This window comes from Alligator mississippiensis, chromosome 15 (genome assembly GCF_030867095.1).
Source record: "Alligator mississippiensis isolate rAllMis1 chromosome 15, rAllMis1, whole genome shotgun sequence".
Taxonomy (NCBI): Eukaryota; Metazoa; Chordata; order Crocodylia; family Alligatoridae; genus Alligator; species Alligator mississippiensis.
Genome location: NC_081838.1, coordinates 9,092,024 through 9,110,862, shown reverse-complemented (window position 1 = coordinate 9,110,862; position 18,839 = coordinate 9,092,024). Strand labels below are relative to the sequence as shown.

The 18,839-nt window shown below is 47.1% G+C and overlaps 1 protein-coding gene across 5 annotated transcripts in view; it reads left to right on the top strand.

Moving 5' to 3' along the window:
• Positions 1–18,248, top strand: part of SENP1 (SUMO specific peptidase 1) — a 68,579-nt gene extending 50,331 nt beyond the window's left edge. For 4 of the 5 annotated variants that reach the window (XM_059718172.1, XM_014610053.3, XM_059718170.1 and 1 more), the window contains 6 exons: positions 956–1,087; positions 2,082–2,285; positions 4,942–5,021; positions 13,689–13,773; positions 15,082–15,177; positions 16,033–18,248. In XM_059718172.1, coding sequence (XP_059574155.1) covers positions 956–1,087; positions 2,082–2,285; positions 4,942–5,021; positions 13,689–13,773; positions 15,082–15,177; positions 16,033–16,095 — 660 coding nt within the window. In that variant the 3' untranslated portion in view covers positions 16,096–18,248. Of the gene's footprint in view, positions 1–955; positions 1,088–2,081; positions 2,286–4,941; positions 5,022–7,036; positions 7,105–13,688; positions 13,774–15,081; positions 15,178–16,032 lie in introns of those variants that run through there. The other variant, XM_059718173.1, reaches the window with a different exon arrangement.
• Positions 18,249–18,839: the final 591 nt, after the last annotated feature.

Genomic DNA, 18,839 nt, shown 5'->3' with positions numbered 1-18,839 from the left:
TTTTGGCTTGACACAGGACTTGCTGACTGAAGTCCTCTGGCCTGTGTTAGCCCGGAGGTTTGGACCAGATCAGCAGTGCTCAACTTGTGACCCTGTGGGCCAGATGAGTAGTGTGGAGCTGGATAAGACCCTAGGGCCCTTTACTCTTTCTCCCTCCCACCCCCAAGTGTACCAGGATTGGTCCTTGGGGGCCCAGAACCACACCCCCCACATGATGGGATTGGGTCCCAGGGGCTTGGCACTGCCCGCTCCCAGTCCCCACCAGAATTGGCCCTGGGGCCCCATGCTGCCCCTGCCAAGCCCTGCATGCAGCTATCAGGCACCAGATCCAGCACAGAGGTCCTGGGGCTCTGTGCGTTTAGAGATTTGGAAGCAGGGGAGTGTTGTTGGTTCCACCACCTCCGAATTTCTGGACCTATGGGATGCCCCGTGGGTTGGAGGACATTGTAGCATGGTTTGGATCTGGCCTGCAGGCTGATGGTTGAGCACCCCTGGATGAAATTGTAATGGTCCTTTTCAGCTTTTAAAAACTACAAATCCCGAAGAAAGAGGCATCGGCAAGGAGAGCCTTTTCCTCGTTTTTGTTCTTGTTGTCATTGCTTCCAACCTGTTTGGTATTGTTCCAATGAACCGAACAAGTGAGCAGCTCAGACTTCCTCCTGTTGTTACAGTGATCCTGTTGCTCAATTCGCAGAGATGCCTGTGGACTTGTCTTTAGCTTTAAGCCTCCATGATTCAGCCTTCCCCAAGGGGTTGGATATTCTCAAAGGCAATTGTTTTCAACCTAGCATTAGGCAGCATTCAGGATCTTTGTTGTGCTGCCACAAAACCAATCCACCCATCAGGTGGGAACTAGTTCTTTCTTGTTCAGGGAGTTAATCTGGTCTTGAGTGCAGTCTACATGATTGAAATAGCAACTCTCCTTCCTGTTCACGATGCTACTGTTTCTCTGTAGGAAATGGAGAAGGAAATAAGGAGTGTCTTCCGCGGCGGGAACCAGGACGAGGTCCTGAGTGAGGCTTTCCGGTTAACAATCACTCGGAAAGACATTCAGACCCTCAACCACCTGAACTGGCTTAATGACGAGGTAACACCAGGTTACTTCCTTTACCAAGGGAAGCATTCTGGGTAGCAGGTTGAAGTGAATAAACCTCTTCCTCTTTCTTCTGAGATGGAGGGCCTGGGCCAAGAGTGACTAAAGTACCAAGGCAGTGCTTATTCTTTTTTTTTCGGAAGAGGTTGGAGGGGGGCTTAATTTATGGGATAATCACCTACAATGTCTAGGCAGGGCAGAGGTTCCTGGCTCTAGCCAGGGTGATCTTGCCCCTTTGCTCGGTGTCAGACCAATCACCATATTTAGGGTCAGCAAGGAAGTTTACCACAAAGTCAGATTGGTACAAGCTCTGGGGGGGGTTTCTGACTGCCTCTGTAGTGGGGGGCATGGCCCTCTACCTGGCATCTCTAGAGCCTAACTTAACAACCTTTTACAGAAGCAGGACATTGGCTGCCGTGGTTCACCTGCTTTACCTGTGGCAGGTTAGGGTGTGATGTCCTGTGTTGCGTCCGGGTTGACAGTAGTTTTACAAAGAGCTTAAGTTATGGATTTGTAGAGGATGGCTTGGAAAGGGATGGTCCTGCTTCGGGCAAGGGGTTGGACAAGGTGACCTCTTCTGATTAACTGGTTCAGAGAGGCATGAGCTTTCATGGGCAACAATCTGCTGTCAGATGCCCTCTCTGCAATCTTCTGCTTGGCTTCAGACTAACATACTGAACCACCTCTATGGCAGCTAGAAGAGCAGCAGAAATGATTAGAGTCAAAACTGCCAAATCCTGTGTGTTTAAAACTAAATTCCTCATTCATTGGCTTTGGCTTTTTAGCAGGTGGGCCTTTCAAAAGCTGAACCATACTAGATACCATTGCCTTTGTTACTCATGCGTAAAAATTTAAGCAAAGTACAAGATTTTTTCTTTTTTAATAAAAAATGTTATTTTGTTTTGAGGGCAGGGCAAGCAATTCTCTTTGCAAGGTTGCCCAACAAAAACACTATTACATATGTGTGGGGGGCTTTTTTCCTTTCCAGATAATAAATTTCTACATGAATTTGCTGATGGAGCGAAGCAAAGAAAAGGGGTTACCAACAGTTCATGCATTCAACACCTTCTTTTTTACCAAAATAAAGACTGCTGGGTACCAAGCTGTGAAACGGTGGACTAAGAAAGTGGATATCTTCTCTGTGGACATTCTCTTGGTGCCTATTCATCTTGGAGTCCATTGGTGTCTAGCAGTAAGTGTTTTGTTGTTAAAGTGGTGTTAAAACCTTTGGGTAACTGAAATGGATAGCAGCACGAGTTCATAGATTCATAGATGTTGGGGTTGGAAGGGACCTCAGTAGGTCACTGAGTCCAACCCCCCTGCTCTGGGCAGGAAAGAGCGCTGGAGTCAGACGACCCCAGCTAGGTGCTTGTCCAGTCTCCTCTTAAAGACCCCCAGAGTAGGGGAGAGCACCACCTCCCTTGGAAACCCATTCCAGATTCTGGCAGCCCTTACTGTAAAGAAGTTCTTTCTGATGTCCAACCTAAATTTGCTCTCCATATAGTATGGCCATTGTTCCTAGTTACTCCAGGGGGTGCCCTAGTAAATAGAGCATCTCCTATTCCCTGCTGCCCTCCCCTGATGAATTTATAAGCAGCCACAAAATCACTTCTCAGCCTTCTCTTGAGAAGGCTGAAGAGATCTAGGTCCCTCAGTCTCTCCTTGTAGGGCCTTGCCTGCAGGCCTCTGACCATACGAGTGGCCTCCTTTGGACCCTCTCAAGATTCTCCGCATCCATCTTGAAGTGCAGCACCCTAAACTGGACGCAGTACTCCAACTGACCAATGCCGCATAGAAGGGAAGCATCACCTCCCTGGACCTGTTTGTCATGCATCTGCTAAAGCATGATAAAGTGTGGTTAGCCTTGTTGATCACTTTGTCACATTGACGACTCACATTCGTCTTGGAGTCGGCTATGACTTCAAGATCCCTTTCCACTGCTGTGCTGCTGAGAAGGTCCTTCCCCAGCCTGCAAGTGTGTTGGTGGTTCTTTTTGCCCAGGTGCAGCACTTTGTACTTGTCTTTGTTGAACTGCCTCCTATTTCGTTCTGCCCATTTTTCCAACCCGTCCAGATCCGCCTGGATCCGTTCCTTACCCTCTGGTGTGTTAACTTTGCCCCATATTTTGGTATCATCTGTGAACTTGGACAGTGTGCTCCCCACGCCCTCGTCCAAGTCACTGATAAAGACATTGAGTAGCACCAGTCCAAGGACCAACCATTGTGGGACTCCACTGCCCACATCTTTCCAGGTCAGTATTGACCTGTCCACCACCACTCTCTGGGTGTGACCCCTAAGCCAATTTGCCACCCACCTGACCGCGTAATCATCTACATCACAGCCTGTCAGGTTTTTTTTTTTTATGAGAACAGAATGAGATACCGTATCGAAGGTTCTTAAAGTGTAGGTAGATGACATCTACCTCGACTCCTGCATCCAAGCATTTTGTGACCTGGTCATAAAAAGAAACAAGGTTAGTCAGGCTGGATCTACCTGCAATGAATCCGTGCTGATTTCCTTTCAGCATTATTTCCCCTGCTGGGCTCCCACAAATGTGATCCTTAATGATTTTTTCCAGAGTTTTCCCAAGGATGGAGGTGAGACTAACTGACCTATAGTGTCCCAGTTTCTCCTTCCCTTCTTGAAAATAGGGACCGCATTGGCCCTTTTCCAGTCCTCTGGGACCTGACTCCGATGTAGATGATACATGGCACCATGAGTGCTCGAACAGCCGTGCCAGCAGCTCTGGTATAACACTGGCCAATTCCTTCAGCATCCTTGGATGAAGTTCATCTGGGCCTGCTGATTTGAACACATCCAGCCCCTCCAAGTGCCCCTTCACTAAGTCTGCGCTAACGGTTGGTGGGCTAGTGTCCTTTTTGTGTATGTCTATGATCCAATTGGATTCAGTTGTTTCACCCTAAATCATCCTTTCAGTTGTATGCAAGGCACATGCTAGGCAGACCTGTACAGAAGTCAGTGTCTGTTTCCAAAGATCTGCAATTCTGAAATGAGCTGTCAATATGTGTGTTTTTCTTAATATGTGGTTCTACCCTAAAAAGTTGCTCTGTTTGTGGGGGGGGGGAAGAGGGCAAAGGACCTGCTAGGATTCATGTCAGACTTGCTTATTCCATGAGTTGAGATCTCCTTTTCCCTTCTACCAGTTCTGCAAAACTCATCTTGGGCTCCAAGGTCAGGTTGGGATCTTAACCTATCACTTCTGGTAGCACTGTTTTGCTGTCCAGCTTACAATCACGGAGCTCTATCACCTTCACGATGTAACACCCGTCTAAAGCTGTCTGATCAAAGCAGCACAGTAAAACAGCAAAGCTGCAGGTGATCATCAACGGCAAACTAGATGAATCTCTCTCAGCAGTCCTAGCATAGTAGCTGCTATTTGGGGTTCTCCAGTACCCAAACCGTGTGGACAAGTGGCAGGGAGTGCAGAATTTATCAGCTGCTTTTGTACCTTATGATAGCAATAGAGGTTGGTAATCGAAGAGCAGGGCTGAGTAGAGTAGTAGTGGAGGAAAAGGATGGAACAGCGCCTAGAATGAACTAAGGAGATGTGCTCAGGTGTAGACTTCCCATGTCATCATGAGGAAGTCATTTAGACTTTCTGTGCTATGTTGCTCACTCAGCACGGGAGAAAAAATTGCATTAAACACTATTCAGTGATGGGGGCTGTAGGAGTACCAGAGTCCTCAGAAAATTCTGCATGTCACTAGGGAAAACTGAGCCGATGGATTAGATTCCTTCTTTTATAGGAGCTTGGCTTTAGATTTGCAGAACACCCCCCAAAGAATCGGTTCCCTTGTTTACTATCTCACAAGCCTCTCTCTTCACAGGTTGTAGACTTCAGGAAAAAAACCATCACCTATTATGATTCCATGGGTGGAAGAAACACAGAAGCCTGCAGCATACTGTTGTGAGTAGCAGGTTTCTGTTGGGGTTGCTTTCTTTGGCTTCCCAGCTGGGGAGAAATCCAGATGCTCGTAACATCCACTAGAAAACCAAGGCTCCAAGAATAGATGGAGCACAGCACACTCAGCCTGGGCTGCTCTATGGCCATCCAGAGACAGCCACAGCTCCTGCCAGACCCCTCGCCCCCTCGAAGTGACCAACATAACCAATAACAGGCATCCTCCCATACTGAAGGAGCAGATGTTGCTACCCTCCGTTTTTCCGGTTGTTTCCCCACGTGGTGAACCTCTGCTTTGTCTCGAGTGAGCTTAGCTCAGCTCGCTGTCATCCAGAAACCTGACCTCGGCTGGCTGCCAGGAAAACTGATCATTGAGCCTGATGAAGTAAACACGTACAGCTGTGACACGCGTATACTGAAGCCATTGTAGCCCACGATGCCTCACCCCTCCAGTAGCCTCCCACGCTGCAGGGAGAATTTGATGAATTTGAACTGTGCAGTGACCCCATGCTGGGGGTCTGTCAGGGTGCACAGTCTGTTGCACCGTGCCATTCTCAGGGCCTGGAAATGGAGCCAGCAAGCACATGGGTCCATCCTTGTCTGTCTTGGTAGGTCTCTTGCCTGCAGCAGTCGGGGCAGCTTGATGGGCAGGTGTGAAAGATGGATGCTTGATTTTTATTTGTAGCCAGAACAAGATCATTGCCTCAATAAACAGATGGCTTAAAAACAGACAGACCTGTGCATGAAGGGTGATGGAGCACTCTGACAGCACCTGTTGTCCAGGCCAGTATTCTTGGTGATCCTCCCTGGAAGGGAGATGGAGGGCACTTGTCAGTTAGCTGCTCGAAGGCATTCTTGAGCAGGGCCCTCTCTGTAAGAGCTGGCCCCTGTTGGCCACCTCCTTCAGGCTTGGAACTGGCATTTCCCCACTGAGGTTTATCAGTCCTAGTGCCTGTGTCCTTACCTTGGCCTGTCCATGGCAGAGGCAGCTGAGTAAGTACTTTTAGCTCTTCCACGGCAGAAGTAAACCCTGTAGTGACTGAGGTGGGTTGTTGGGAGTATCTTACATGGTACAGCGGGCCTCCCAAAAAACATCTGGGCATATCTTTCGTCTCTTGAGTCTTACCAGGGATGTAATTGTCTCAGCCACCATTAGAAATCCAAGCTGGGACTGAGAGATTCTCCCCCTTGGTCCTGAGCTCAAGGCCCTGTTCACATTTCCACGAGAATGACCTTGCGATGCAGATGGAGCTGTCAGCATGAACTTACCACCCAGCAATGAAAAACAGGAGGCAAGGTCCTATATCTCTAAGCACTTCTGAAAAGTCAGCTCAGCCTCTCCTTTAAAAGGGGCTGAATGGCTCTGGTGCCTAATCCTGGTGCTCAGAAAATGAACTCGGGTATTGGAAGCACATGTAGGTACCTTTCTTAAATCCTTCCTGCTGTCTGCGAGCTCGCTCTCACTGGCTTGTGCGTCCAATAGGAACAGGCTGCAACCACATTGATAGTACAGTGCAATACAGACCCAGAGGAGAGGGATGCAGTATGCATGTTTAGGGAAGAATCCTTTTCGGCGCGCTTTCATCATGTTAAGATCTTCAAGTGTTTTCAAGCTCCGTATATCAATATTGCCTTCTCAATAAGACAAACAGCTCCCAGAGTCTGGTGTGAGCCCTTGAGGAACTTCATTCTGAAAGGGAGGAGAGGGGGAAAAATGATGTGAAATGGGGTTGTACATAGTGGTTTCAGGCTTTGTGCTAACATAACATGCAAGGAGATACAAACATGATTAAATAGCAAAGACCCCAGGCGTTTTGCTCCTTAGTCCATGCTGTGTTTAGTGTGGGCTGAGGGCCTAGCATTGTAGAGAGCAGAACTGTCTGCTAGCCAGGATGCAAGGTAAGGGCCCTGAACTTTGGCCTCTTAGTTAACGGCGCGATTGGGAAGGGTGATAGGGAGCCAGCATGTCAACTTGCTGTTGCCGTGGCCGTAACTGCATTTCCCTTTCTGTTTCCTTTCAGGAGGCTTTTATTGGTTGATTGCACTGGGAGGATCACACCGGGAAGAGGGGACGGAGGTCCTATTCATGGTTAGTGACCCTTTCATGCTTTCAATCTTTAGAGCTTCCTGAAGGCGGTGAGTCCTTAAATGATTAGACCCATTTCACAGATGGGGAGACACGAGGCAGAGAGGAGTTCCGTGGCTCACTGAAGGGTCATGTAGTTGGCTGGTAGCAGAATACAGAGTCCACAGCCTTGTGGAGGTTGAATGCTTTGGTGTTAGCTGATCTTGAGAGGCCTGGGCTTTGTTGTCTGCCAATATAGCTGTGTGTTAAAGCTTTCAAGTCTAGCAGGATTGGACCTGGTCAGTAAGCGAATGGAAGACCTCCCAGAAAGTGTTTAGGAAGGGGGTGTTGGTGATTTGGTTTAGGTATTGAGTGTTAGACCCTCCCCTTCTTAAATCCAGGGCCCCATCTCATGGGGCCTGGTATGCTCTGGTGGCAGATACAGCATTTTGAATCATGGGAGACTCAAATTCTCATCTACTGTGGTCATTAAAAAGCTTGGTTTAGTGTGATCAATAGTAGGAGTATTAGGACGAGTAACAGGGGTGCGTTCATTTAAAACTATTTCTGAAAACTTGTTACCAATTGTTAGAAGAACCTTTTAAAGATGCCTGGTGCTTATGAGAGAGGATAGTGTTATATTTAGTGGGTGGGTTGTTGTTTTTTGGGGGTTTTTTTTACCATTTAGGAGTGCGTTGTGTCATTTAACAGAACAATGCATAATCAGATCCAGTGTTTTACCACCGGGGTTGGTTGATTTCCTCTGTTAGACTGCATTTTGGAAGCAAACATTCCTTGAGGATTAGGGAGTGTGGAATATAAAACCCACAGCAACTTGCTGGGAAGTTGTGAGTTCATTGTAGCAGGAATGAATACAAGGAAGAACCTCCATCAGTTTTTGTCCTGAACCCCAGGGTCCTAACAAAATTCAGCTCGAACAGTTCAATTCTGCTTCCCTAAACTTTCTCTTGAATTCCAGTTGGAGATATCCCTCTTCCCTTCCCTTTTTGAAAGCCTGTTCTGTATCGATACCTATGCCAGGTGCTTTCCATGTTCTGCATGGCCAGCAGTTGCGTGCTGGCTCAGGAATCCTTTTTACATGTAGCCCCTAAATCACTATAGGATGCTTCGGTGACATGGCAGAGAAAATCATAAAATTATAGAATTGTAGAACAAGAGGTTTGGAAGGGACCTCCGGAGGTCATCTAGTCCAACCCCCTGCTCCAAGTAGGCATCATATCCAAGGATGGAGATACCACCACCCCTCTAAGTAACCCGTTCCAGTGTTTTACTACCCTTCTAGCAAGAGTTTTTCCTAATATCCAACCTCAACTTCCCTTGCTGCAGCTTGAACCCGTTGCTCCTTGTTCTGTCATCTGCCACCACTGAGAACAGTCCAGCTCCATCCTCTTTGTAACCACCCTGCAGGTACCTAAAGGCTACTGTCAAATCCCCCCTCAGTCTTCTCTTTTGCAGACTAAATAAGCCCAGTTCCCTCAGCCTGTCCTCACAAGTCACGTGCCCCAGCCACCAAACCATTGTTATTGCCCTTCGCTGGACTCTCCAACTTGTTCACGTCCTTCCTGTAGTGGGGAGCCCAAAACTGGACATAGGACTCCAGTGGTCATGGTAGATGGTCACTACCAATACAAAATACATGGTGTATTCTTCCCTATGCTGCTCTAGAAACCACTGCTTGGAGTTTCCTGACTGCTATGCTTTTGCCTCTGTACATGGCAGCTGCAAAATTAACTGAGCCGTCAAACCAGTTTCTTCACTGAAGCACACCTAGGCCCTGTCTGAGCCCCTTCTCCCCCAGGCTCAGACCTGCAGTCACAGGCCTGGGCTTCAGCAGACAGATTGCACTTCAGAGCCAAGGCATCGTTTTGAAGTGCATTCCAGTTTCACATAACACCTTCTTTAAATCAGTACTGTTTCTTGTCCCTACCCCTAGTTATTTTTAACCTGTTTAGAGACCTTCCAGGTTACACTGTTTCACTAACAAGTGACCTTAGACTTGCTCTCAGGTGGTAATGGCCAAGATTTCTTCTTTCCTTTTAGTAAAGATATCGACTGTTAACTTAGGTTTATGGCAATGCTTCCCAAACTTTTCCTCAGCATGGCCCTTCACTCCCCACCCCTGCGACCCCATCCGTTGATATTGCGACCCCATTTGAGGTCACAACCCACAGTTTAGGAACCCCTGGCTTATGGCATGCACGGAAGGGGACACAGCCCTGGACAGTAAGAGATAGGAGCAAGTTGCTTTTTCCACCCCCACGTCCCAATTCTTCAGTCCTGTGATTGTGCTGTGTCCATCATCCAGTATATTCCTCAGCCAGGTGCAGCTTTTGTATGGGGCTCTGCTACCCCCCAAATTGCGGGAGAAAGACTCCCGCTCTCCTGGACATCCCCTCCTGGCTTCTGGACTCCCGCAATGTTGCACATCAAACCATTTCGTTAGCATCAAACTCCAGTGTACCCCATGGCATCCCATTGAGACAGATGCTCAGATGACCCATCCTTTTGAACCAATGGTATTGAAGCCCCTGTTTGTCCTTTCCATGCTTTCTGATCGCAGTCACAACAGCGAGGAAAGTCCTCAAAACACTGGTTTGAGAAGAAGCGAGCCCTAAGTCACCTTCCAGACGGATGTGGCTTTCTTCAGATTCCTCCCAAGAGTCCTTTGTAATCTTCCCTATTTCATGACAGGTGCTAGATACTCTGACAGGTTCAAGATGAAGAGTTGAATGAAGGAGGGTTGTGTTCTGGCGCTCACACACTTTGCGATCTTCTCTGCTGCTCCACTGTGCTTTTGATGGCTTGGAGGAAGGCATGTACCTTCACACAAGATTAGATGGCAGACCCTGCAATCCATCATATCTAAAAGCCAAGACAAAAGTGAAGCACATGTTCATTTGAGAGCTCCTCTTTGCTGCTGATGCTGCACTCACCACCCATGAAAGCCAACTATGTATACTCATGAATTGCCCCTCCCATATTTGCAGGATGATTGCCCTGATCATCAGCATCAAGATAACTGTGGTCCTAGCATAGGGTGTTCTCCAGTCACCATCTATCAGCTTTGACAACACACCTCTTGAGGCAGCGAACAAGTTCTGCTACCTTGGATCCACAGTGAGCAACAACCTATCACTGGATGAAGAGCTAAATGTGCGCATTGGAGAGGCTGCTACCACTTTCAGTAAGCTTTCCAAACGAGTCTGGAACAATGCAAAACTCGCAATCAAAACTAAACTGCTTGGGTACGAAGCCAGCGTCCTCGTGTATAGCAGTGAGACATGGTCAACGTAGGCATATCAAAAAAAGAAGCTAAACAGCATCCACCTATGCTGCTTATGGTGCATGCATCCTTGACATCAAGTGGCAAGACAGAATCACCAACACAGAGGTCATCACCAAAGCCAACCTGCCAACCATCACTGCAGTACTCAAGCAGCAGTGCCTATGCTGGTTTGGCCATCTCTGCAGGATAGACGATGGGCACATCCCAAAGGACATCCTGTATGGGCAAGCTGCAGGTGAGGAGAGAAGAGTTGGGTGCCTGAAATTTTGCTTTAGACACGTCCTGCAAGCAGGATATGAAGGCTTTTGGAATCGACCCAAACCTTTGGGAGGCCTTGGCAGGAGACGGGACAAAGTGGCGCTCTCTTCTTAATATGGAGTCCAACATCATAATGAGAAACAGTCATTTGAATTACACCAGAAGCGTGACCGAAGGAAACGGCCTGTCAGTACAGTAGCCACTAAAGCCACGTACACATGTGACTGCTGTGGCAAGACCTGCAAGTCTAACAGTGGTCTCTACAGCCATAAGAGAAGGCACCACCAGTCAATAGAAAAGCTGCGATGTCCACCATCACTTGCCGATGAATGGATGCCACTAGCTAGATACTGGAAACTTGCCCCTGTAGAAGCAAATTGTTGAGACGAAACATCTTTGTTCCTCGCATTTCACCCTTTGATGCTTGTCTGGAGGAACGTCCACATGTAGGTAGAACTGTACAACACCAGGGCTGTACAGATTTCACTTTATGGATCGGAGCTTTGCTGGCACATCCCAGGATACTGAGCTGAAAACATCTTGGCTATCCAAGAAGAAAGCTGTTGCCTGTTTCTTCTTTAGGTTCAACCTGCAAAGATGACCTGGAGAAAACACAGTCCTGAAATACCTGACAACCATAGTAATTTTGGGGGGTGGGGGAGAAAGGGAACCACATTCTTTCGAACCTGCTTCTCTCTCCTAACAGCTACCTGCTGCTTTCTGTTCTAGGAATGGCTCTCTTTGATTAAATTATGGAACTGAGACTCTCTTTCCTAATGACTCTCTTCCCCCAGCCCTTCCCACCCAAGACTCGGCTTTCAGTCCTTTCCAAAGTCGATGTCTATATCTTATTCCATTATATTAGATTCCATGTTCTAGTGTATCATCCAAAAGAAGCTATAATTGTAGGGAAAAGGGGGTTTTTTTGTTTTGTTTTTTTAAACCTAATTGAATTTTGGTCTGTTTTATTACAGTGATTTCAGTTGGGGTTTTTTTTTATATAGGTTTGAGGTATAATGCAACTTTAATTTTTAGAACTTTTCTGAAGGGCAGGAACATTTTATACACTGGAAAAGATGGTAGCTCATGTAGGAGGAACATGATTTATATGTTGTCTGTTGTTTGGGTTTTTAGGCATGTAAGTGAACTTGGGCACCTAGGTGAGCTCCTATTTTATCCCACTCGATTCCCTGAAAAATAAATAAGGCCAAAGGTAGGTAGGAGGGTGGGTCCTTCTCTTTCCCCGTACTTTCTTGGGCTCAGTCTGAAAGGTAAGATCATGGCATGCCACAAAAGTGGAGGCATTGATGGATTTTCAGGGACCTGAACTTGGTGGAATAGAACCGTACTTAAATCCATTTAGACACCCAATAGGTGGAATAGGATCTGGCCCTAGAGTTTCAGTCCAGCTTTGAAAGCGCTCGCCCTGAAAGGCGTTGCTCTGGGGTTTGGCACTTACTGGCGAGGCCTAAGCCGCCTCTCTATCCTGGGAAAGCAAGGGAGCCAAAATGTCTCCCTGAGGCAGAGCTCGCTCCCTAAAAGGCAGCACTTGGGTAACAGATTTTCATTGCTGGGACCGTGTTTCTCTTCTCCTTGAGCTCCTGCTCACAGCTCCAGCGATGGTTCAGGTGTGAATGCTGAGGCAGGCTCATTGAGGTTGCCTCCTGACTTTTCCCTTGCATGCCGTTTATCACAGTAGGTATCTTTGTTAGTCTTTCTGTTGCAGGCAGATTTTGCAAAGCAATTAAGGCACCTGGCCCCCTGGGGGCTTTTCTAGAGAAGCCATAATACACTCAGTGATGGCTTTCCACTCACTGCTTCTCTTCCTCAAGTAGATTTGTAGAAGCCCCTTGGTTAGGATTAGCTCTTTTGCTGTGCCCTGACAGCTGTCTGTGTGTCGGTAGGTATAGTCTTTTCCCAGCATTGGCTTGTGGGTCTCTCTCCTCATCATTGAGTTACTCTAGCTGCTACTTGTTCTGCATTTTCCTGTTGACTTCATGGTCCAGTGCTCCTAACAGAGGTGTTTCTGGTTTCCCCACCCTTCTTTCTGCTGCTGGGTCTAGTCTTCTGTCAGTGCTGTTTGCTCAGTAGATTGAATTCTCAAGAAGAAAATTGAATCCCCTTAAGTTGTGGTTCATTGTACGAACTTTCCCTTCCATACCAGGATATAATTGAGGCTGGTCCTGCTTTGAGCAGGGAGTTGGACTACATGACCTCCTGAGGTCCCTTCCAGCCCTCATGATCTATGATTCTATAATTCACCGCGTTGGGCTCTGAGTTTCCATATTTTATTATTGGTTTTCGTACTTGGCCTACACCCTCACTCGGTTCCTCCGTTCCGATAAGAAAAGGATCTCTGAAGCCCTTTAACAGCTGAAGGGAGTCGTGGGTGGGAGAGGTCTGGAAGGAAGACCTGAGGCTTGGAGGAGATGCTAGCAGCGGTGGGTGGCTAGTGTCCATCACAGCTCAGCCGCTGGGCGTTTGTTCAACACCTACCTCTGCACTGTTGAAATGGTGACAAATGTCTGTTTGTCCACATTCACGGATGGCAGCAGGTGAAGTGGAAGATGATGAATAAGGGCAGCGCCAAGTGTACTGGAAGCCTTAGATACATGGGAGGAGTGAATTCAGTCTCTCTTCGAATGCAAAGCCCCATTTGCAGAAGGCTTCCCAGACAGCCCCTGTGTCAGTTTTGGCTCTGCTCTGTTATGAATCATTCCCTTTAATGAATCAGGAGATTTCTGCTTACATTTTTGCGGCTTTGACCCTTTGCTCAGCAGGTATTTGTTTAGGATGAGCACTGAAACTTTGCTCAGTCCTCCTATTGATTGTATAGGGCTTGAAATTACTGCATTGAGAAGGCGAAAGAGCCGCCAGCTTTGAGAGAGAGGAAAATATTGACTTTCCCCAGCCCAGTTCTCAGAATTATTTGGAAATGGAAAAATTAGATAAATTGTGATTATTATTTTATTTTTTTTTTTTAAACAGTCATTTTTCTTTGCTTCCCTCTAAACACCTTCTCTTTATCCTCTGACTCTTGCAGGCAATACTTAAAGCAGGAAAGTCTGGACAAAAAGCGGAAAGAATTTGATGATAATGGCTGGCTTCAGCTGTGCAAGAAGAGCCAGGTAAGTCGGTTCCACTGTGCTTTGAGAAGAGCTCATAGAAAGGAGAGATGGATACATCCATCATGACTGACTCAGGGCATTTCCCAGTGTTGGTCTCCCAGCGTCCCTTGAAAGTTGTCTGATGGAGCTGCTTTCCTCTCAAATATATTAGCAGCAGTTGTCACCTCCAAGAGGATTTCACTTCATGATGGGGTATGTGGTCCATGCACACAGTATTATCCCTCTAGAGCAGGGGCCAGCAACCATGGGGCCATTGTATCCAGGTCACAAAACTAGTGAGGGTTTTGCTAATTCTGCAGTTAGGAAAAGCAACTGCAGTGACCAAGTCCTAGCACTGACCCACCTTAGATCTGAGCTGAGTTGTTCCAGACCACTGCTAAAACCTGTTGCTGACCATTGCCCTGAAGAGAGGATAGCTTTGTGATTCAGGGACTGGCTTGGGAAGAACCCGGGCTTGGTCCCTTGCTGTGCCACAGACTGCGTGTGACTGCAAGTCACGTTTTCCTGTTATTACAATAGAGCCCATCTCTGCCTTGCTCCTCAAGCATGTTGTAAAAGCTAAGGACAGAGGCATTCAGATGAGGTGTCAATTGGGATGGGGGTGGCAGGCAAGCACAGCCAGAAAGGAAACTTTCCCCACCTTGCAGAACCATTTTGGTACCACGCTTACTTTTCTGTTCTGTGTTGGGATGAAGCCAGAGGCTCTTCAGAAAGTGGCACTAGACCCCCATGGTGGCCAGCAGTCTGGTGGTGAAGTTGCTCCCATGGGAAGAAGCTGGATGCCGAGCTTCAAGTCCCAGTTCTGAATTTGTCAGAGCAGTGGGTTTGCACCTGGTGAGGACCTGGACCATTGGGCTATTGGCTTATTCCATAGAAAGTGTTTTCCTCATTCTTGTTTTGACCAGGAATTCCCTCCTGGGCCTCTCAATCTGCCTTTTCTGTTGAACATTTGATTGAACTAGGGATCTTCTAAGGATAAGCTTGCTTTTTAATGATGGAAAAAACACTCCATTGAAAACGTTCCCAGCCAGCTCTGTCTGGAAGCAGCTAGATGGACGCTTTCACAAGAGTGTGGGATACATCACAGAATATCTCTGCCCCAATTGCCTTTCTCCCCATTTGACTAGACAGCTACTGATCCAACTCTTTAGAAGGTCTGTCTTGTCACAGCACCTGAAATCCCCAGAAACGGAGAGGCATCTTTGGCTCCCTCAGGACTCTTTGTATTTGGGGGAAATCATGAAGGCTCACATGAAAGGTCTGTTGTTGCCTCTGTGTAGCAATCTGGGTTTGTTTCTGTTTCATAAGGAAATCCCTCAACAGATGAATGGCAGCGACTGCGGCATGTTTGCCTGCAAGTATGCCGACTGCATCACCAAAGACAAACCCATCAACTTCACTCAGGTAAGCTGCCCACAGGTGTCCTCTGAGAGCCAGGCTGGGGTCTTCTGCCATGGCAAGCTGCCTGTTTATGGGGCAACATCGTGAGGGTCTGTCCTGCTCCCCGCGTTGCAATTCAATACTAAATATTTGTGTCTACTTCCCCCATTGCCCGCATCTTAGTTCATTGCACATCCATTCTCTGGAACCTCCAGTTTTTCCAAGTAGCTTTTGCTATATCAAGAGTTGCTCCTGTAGTGTCTTCCTACTGGCCTGCTTGTCATTAGCTGCATTAATCTCCCTGTGTGCGATCAAATTTACCTCTCTGCAGAGATATCCCTTTCAGAATAGGCTGTCGCTGGGATTTGCTTGAAACCAGGATTTCTCCTGGTCGTGCCAAAGCGTGCCACCATCCAACTCCACCACATCGCTGTGTTTGCTTTTCAAGGATTGATATTTAAAAGTACCATAAGGAACAGAAAAGAATTGAGCTATCACATGATGAGATCTCTCATGTGCTGGAGAAAGGATTGTGGCAGGGGCTTTCAAATGAGGCATTACAGCCCAATTATTCCCTGAATGCCGAAGGGCATTGTGTTCCCAGCATCCTCAGGTGGCTTGTAACACCCCCAGCTCCGTGCAGAGAGGTTTCAGTCCTAGAGGCTGGAAATGGAGGAAGTGTGAAATGATCCCATCATGCTGATTTGTCCAGTTTGAAATGATTCCCAGAGAAATCGGGTGCTTTTCCCCCTTCTGATTTGGGCTGGGAGCACTCAGGCAGTGGGGGCTCTCTGGTTATCTGGTGTAGAAACCCAAGCTAGCCCAAAGCAAAGGGTGTTAACGTGTTCTTTTCTCTCTCCTCTTCCCTCGTGCCCAAAGCAACACATGCCCTACTTCCGGAAGAGAATGGCCTGGGAGATCCTACACCGCAAACTCCTCTGATGACCTTGCGCCAAGAGGCAGCTCCCTGAGAGTTCATATAGGAAATGCTCAGACTTGCCCCCTTCAGCATTCTCAGCTCTCGCCGACACTCACACGGGTTTTTAATCAGAGACATCTTAAAGGACTCAGTATGGTATTTTTGTAACCTCCATTCATGGACCAATGTGCAATGGAGACATTCAGAAGCACACTTGCCTCCTTTCTTTTCTTTTCTTTTCTTTTCTTTTCTTTTCTTTTCTTTTCTTTTCTTTTCTTTTCTTTTCTTGTTTTTCATTCTGAAACAGATTTTTTTAACAAGCAATTGCCAGTGCTGTGACTGAGTGGGCAGCTTGGGGAACCTTCAAGGACCTTCTCTGCTATTTTAAGATCTCTCGCTGTCAGTCTCAAAGGGCTGACTGTGCTTTGCTTCACAGGGATTTCAGGGAAGGGAAAAGCATTTATGTGGATCTCAACATTCCCACACGTGGGAAATCCTCAGCTTTGAATGTCTAGCAAGCTGGGCAGTTGCACAGTGGGTGCAGGGGTGATTAAGGAGGGGTAGGTTTTCAATATGTGGAGATGGCTTATCCTTAAGTACAGGAGGAAGCCCTATTAGAAGCCAGCACGTTGAGCAGGTGCTCTATAGCCACTAAACGGCTAGGCTGGTAGAACCGAAAGAAAAAAAAAAAATAGCATTCAAGGTTGGTCACAAAGGTGACTGGCATAAGGAGCTTCTGGGTTTTCTCTGTCCGTCCCCTCAGGTGACTCCCGTGTTCCTTCCTCTCTGTTTCCAAGCCAGCATTCTCTCTTTCTAATCATGAGCTCAGCCTCTTATCACCACCAGGGACAATCCTGCAATCGGGACCTGCCTCTTAATTGCATCCATAGTGCCCAAGGCAGAACAGAATACCCCTCTGTCTGGCAGTGTTGAGAGAGAAACCTGAGTGTGCAGGTGACGTTTTGAGAGCCAAGCAAGATCCCTGAGAATGGATCTGTTTGGATTGGGTGCGGCTTTGGCAAAATCGCTTTCCCCCCCCCTCCCCCCCTGACCAAAGGGAAAACGGACGCCTCCCAGTTTTAGCAGCAAACGTTCATGGAATTCGGGTACGGCCACATCTTGCCATGGGTTCATATAGTGTCCCGGCTAAGGGGAATTGTCAGGCATGCTTTGGAGCACTTCCCAAAGCAACAAAGAACACACCGTTGCAACACGTGTCTTACTCTGTGCCTGTGTTCCTGCTTCCTTAATGTAAATTCCTACCAAAAGCCAAAGGACTTGGTTCTCTCCTGATGCTTTTCCTTGTGCAGGCAGCTTCAACTGAGCAGCAAGGGGTGTCGAGTCCTCCCAAATAGGTAACCCCCACACCCCGACACTTCTCAGTATGGTTTTGCACACACTTTGCCCGGGCATAACTGACGACAGGCTGTGTTTTTAATTCTGGGAACTGGATTCAGGTTAAACTGTGCTTCCAACAGCAGCATTTTTAAGTACACTCAGGCTAAGACTTTCTCAAAGGGGTCTGTGGGAATTAGGCACCCATGTCCCATTGTGTCAGTGAAAGAAGGAAGCTTTTCAGAAGAATTTAAACCTGGTTTTTAAAAACCAAAGGGATTTCAGCCCCCCATCACACCCATGCTTCTAAAAATGTACCCAGCGCGCCTAACACCCTTGGGCTCCTTTGAAAGTCCCAGCCTCTGTCTTTGCTGATACACTCAGCTGTATAATTTATTTTAAAGCAAGGTTGGGGAGGTGGAAGGGAAGGCGGGAAGTAGAGAATATTTGACAACAGCTTCCCAAACTGCTAAGCCCGGTTCCTCTCCCCAGTGTACAGACCTTTTTAAAAATGAGCAAAGAATGAAATAATGTCCATTTTTTGTATTTTTGTCTCCGAATAGGGAATAATATTTTATACATTTTTCTGGACCTGTAAGCAGTAGTTTTGTACAAAAGAGATATTCTCCCCACCAGGTTGTGTTCTTCATAGACAGGTTTGTATCTTTCTCTCTGTCTCTGTGTTTTATACCAAACTCATTTTAGTACCTTTTCTATCTTTTACTGCAAGTAAAAAAAGAAAAAAAAAAAAAAAAGTCCAACCCCCCCCTAAAACCTGTATATTTTTTTTTTTTTTTTTGTAATGGTTTATTGTTAAATAAAATTGCCTGTAAAACTCTTATGTGGCAAGCCAAGGGACTTATTTTTTTTATATGTGTAGCAAAATGTTCTCACTTTTGAATGGTTAACATAATTAATTCTTTTGTATTGTAACATGTATCACTTTCAGTAAGCTTACCCTGTGGCCTAGTTTTGGGTATTTTTCCCCACGGTCCTTTCTGTGCCAGGGAACATCTTGAATATCATGGAGGTGTCTCATAGGTAGTGAGAAAGAAACGATGCACCAGCTTCTGCATGGCCACAGTGACAATGTGAGCGGAAAGAGTCGCTTGTGGTCTCAGTCGGCAATGGGGACTGGGTTGGGGGCATCCCGGGATGGTGCTTAAAAGCTCTTTTGTCCTCTCCAGATGCCTGATGTGATTGTTCACACCAGCAGAATGTGACCTGTCCTGCAGCCTGGCTCTATCTGTGATAGATGGCACGTCCCTGTGAATAGGGTATCATGTTGCTGTACTGGCTGTGGGGTTGACTCTGGTGCCAAGCTAGGGCAGAGTTAAGGTGGTTTGGGCATCACTGCCTTTTTCTTTCTGCTTCGGCTTCCTTGAGCTCCAAGGCTGTCCAAGCCAAAGCTCTGAGCTGAGAACCAGCAGCC